Source organism: Euprymna scolopes, chromosome 32, assembly GCF_053919585.1.
Source record: "Euprymna scolopes isolate OS-2025 chromosome 32, ASM5391958v1, whole genome shotgun sequence".
Taxonomy (NCBI): Eukaryota; Metazoa; Mollusca; class Cephalopoda; order Sepiida; family Sepiolidae; genus Euprymna; species Euprymna scolopes.
In genome coordinates, this window is record NC_136513.1 from 81,643,116 (window position 1) to 81,646,306 (window position 3,191).

Here is a 3,191-nt window from a genome sequence, read left to right on the forward strand (position 1 = left end):
GCTTTGCTCATGGAATCTTCGTTTAGGTTTAAGCACAGATAAAGAGTGGGGGATATTAGTGATAGTGTTTTTGCTAGACGGGTGTTTCTTGTGAAAGTTTGGCGAGGGGGGACCATAGAATGGAGCTCAGCCGAGAACTTGCCATGAAAATAACGATAAAGCTAAGACAACCTCGCAACATCTCTACTATGAGAAAGAGGTTGCAGGGAAGAGAAAAGGACATCTCCCAAAAGGCTACGAACTCTATTTTGAGCTCTATCAAGGTAGGATAAGTTCTTTCTAGCAGATCCTGCCCAGATGTGGATACAGTACTCCATTCTTGGACGTACCTGGCTCTTGTATAGATAGAGAATTGCATCAGCAAGTAGATATCTACTGGATCAATAGAAGGATCCCACCATTTTTCCAGCGGCCTTGGCAACGGATTTAATGTATGTGTTCTATTTAAGATCAGGAGTAAAGGCCAAGCCCAGAAGCTTGTCAAAACATGAGGCCTCCTGAAGACGAGAGCCATTCATTTCAATTGATGCCAGACGGGGATCAGAACATTGATGATGTAAAGATAAAAGTTTGGTTTTAGATACATTAAAAGTAACAAGCCACCTCTTTCCCCATTTTACCACTTGCTCAAGATCAGAGGAGGGAGAATCAGAGAGAACTTGGTCGTTTACGGTCTTAGATGTGCTACCATAGATAGTAGTGTCATCAGCAAAGATGTCTACGAATGATTAAAGGATGTGATTTGGAAGATCATTAATATAGATCAGGAAGAGAGGTAGGCTCAGAGTTGACCCTTCAGGGACTCCAGCATTAATACTAAGAGCTTCTGATTTCTGCCCATCAACCACTACGCTTATGAACCTATCTAAGAGAATAGATTTAACAATTGAGAAGACATTTCCAGCTATACCGTAGCTGGAGATCTTGTGAAGTAAACCTTTATGCCATTCTCTATCAAAGGACTTTGATATGTCAAGAGCAATTGCCCTAGAAAGGTTGCCCCCGTCGAGAGATTCGCTAATCCTATGAGATATAACTGTGCAGAACAAATGGAATATTTGCGTCACTGGGATTAAGTTTAATTCTTGGAATTAAAACTCGTGCCTGAACATTAGATCCACTTATGATTGAAGCTAGCATACTTTGGTTATGAAGCTCCAATACTTCTAAACCTTTTCCATTGTATAGTCCTTGCGCTAATGACAGGTTTCGAAGCAGCATAATAATAGATCCAACTTTGAGATTAAGACGATGAGGAGGCATACCCGAAGGCGTAAGTGAATTTATGAATTCCATCAGATAATTATTGGCTTCCATATAATTGCCTGCTGATACTGAACCAGTACTTAGATATGTTTTGCTCTCAGTCGATAGTCTTCGTAGAATATCTTCATTAATTTCCAAACAATCTGAATTTTTTTTGGTGACAAAATAACTCTACTTTTCATTTCATCTTGTGTACAATTATCAAATATGTCTGATACTAAAGAGTCATTGCATACACATTGTTCTGGAATATCGATCGTGTCATGAGAAACATTATCAAGTGAACTATGAACTCGACAATTTCCAATTTGTAATAGCCATTGTGAGAAAACTTGTTTGTTTTCATTAGTCCTCATATTCTTAGAGCGCTTCAGTTGATGAAAATGGTGTCATATTCTTTAGGCATACATCCAATACTGCAGCAGGTGGGGCTCTAGGAATGACAGACAGAATTTGCCTGAAGTCTCCTCCTGATATAATGACTTTACCACCAATTATACTATTATTGTTCATAATATCCTGTAAACAATTATCAATGCCATTCAATACATATCAAGATATCATTGACACCTCGCCAATAATGAAAACTTTCACCTGCCTGAGAATATTTGCTTTGTCAGAATTATGTGGAATATGGCATGAAAATGTCTCAGTCAAAGGAAAAGGAAATTTGAAGATACTGTGAAGCGTTTTTCCATGTTTCAATAGAGTTGCTGCAATACCTGTCCAAGCAGAAATACTAACAACCACATTTTAAGTCATCAGGTAATCATGAATCATATTAAATAGCAAAGTTTTACCAGAACCGCCGGATGCATCCAGATAAAACAGCCGGTGCTTAGTCTCTAATCATCTATCTATTGCACTTACAGCGTTAATGACACTATCAAAAACATTTCTTTGCTCAATATTTAGTACTTTAGGATAAACTTCTTGAATTTCTTCCACATATTGAATGACAGGAAAGCCATTGATTGGTTCTGGCAGACCATGCATCGCACAATTAATGCCATTTTCATTCAGAATCATGTTTATGTGATGCAGAACGATATTTTCTGCAATATTATTATCATATTGGCGTAAAAAAGTCCTCTATCATAAGGTGTTTGTTATCATTTCATAATTGTAAAACATTTTGTGATGTATTGAATAAACAAATCATTACAAACATGTTAAGAAGTTGCCCTGGCATTTGATATACAGCTGCCTCACTCAAAGCCATTTGTAGTTCGTTGTCATCTTCAAGCACTTGTAATCGAATACAGGCATCCTTAAAGGTCGGCAATTCTTTACCTCCTACAGCTTTCAAGTCATCAAAAGAAGTTGCACCTGGTACATGAAGAAGAAGCAACCTTAAATGGAATTTCTCAGCATTTCTAGAACTGGTAGAGTACATTCTTGTTGCAATCTGTCGGTAACGTTTTCTTCTGGTCAAGGTGTTACTTGAATACATAATATTCAGGGATATCAATATAAAGGTGGGCTCTTGAATCCACGACACTTTGACAGTTAATTGCATGTCGCGTCCTTTTGCACGGGAAACAGCCTGTCTTTGTTCACCTGCCCTATAATAAACTTGTTGCTCATCAGATAAATGGAGCGCACAGTCGATAAATTGTGTGTGCTTCTCCATTTTATGAGAGCTGAGGTTTCATTACGTTGTAATAGTAGTAACGATACTTAACGACCTCTCTCTCTCTCTCTTTCTCTCTCTCTCTCTCAATAAACAAATGTAAAAAAATAAGCAATGAAAAAAAACCCCACATAACTGCTCAATTTTTTGTCCCCGCCGGCCGAGAGATTTGTTATCGTTTTTATTACGGAATAACTTAAAATCAATTATTTCTTAACAACTTTTGAAAGATAAAACCCTAAATTTTATAGAATTAAAAACAAATATAGTGTTCGTTAAATCAATGTTGAAA

General features: G+C 37.3%; 1 protein-coding gene across 1 annotated transcript; it reads right to left on the reverse strand.

Moving 5' to 3' along the window:
* Nucleotides 1-2,383: 2,383 nt before the first annotated feature.
* On the reverse strand, nucleotides 2,384-2,899 carry LOC145256177 (uncharacterized). Its single transcript, XM_080114765.1, has one exon. The coding sequence runs from the start codon at nucleotides 2,897-2,899 to the stop codon at nucleotides 2,384-2,386; it is 516 nt and encodes a 171-aa protein (XP_079970891.1).
* Between the last annotated feature and the right edge of the window lie 292 nt (nucleotides 2,900-3,191).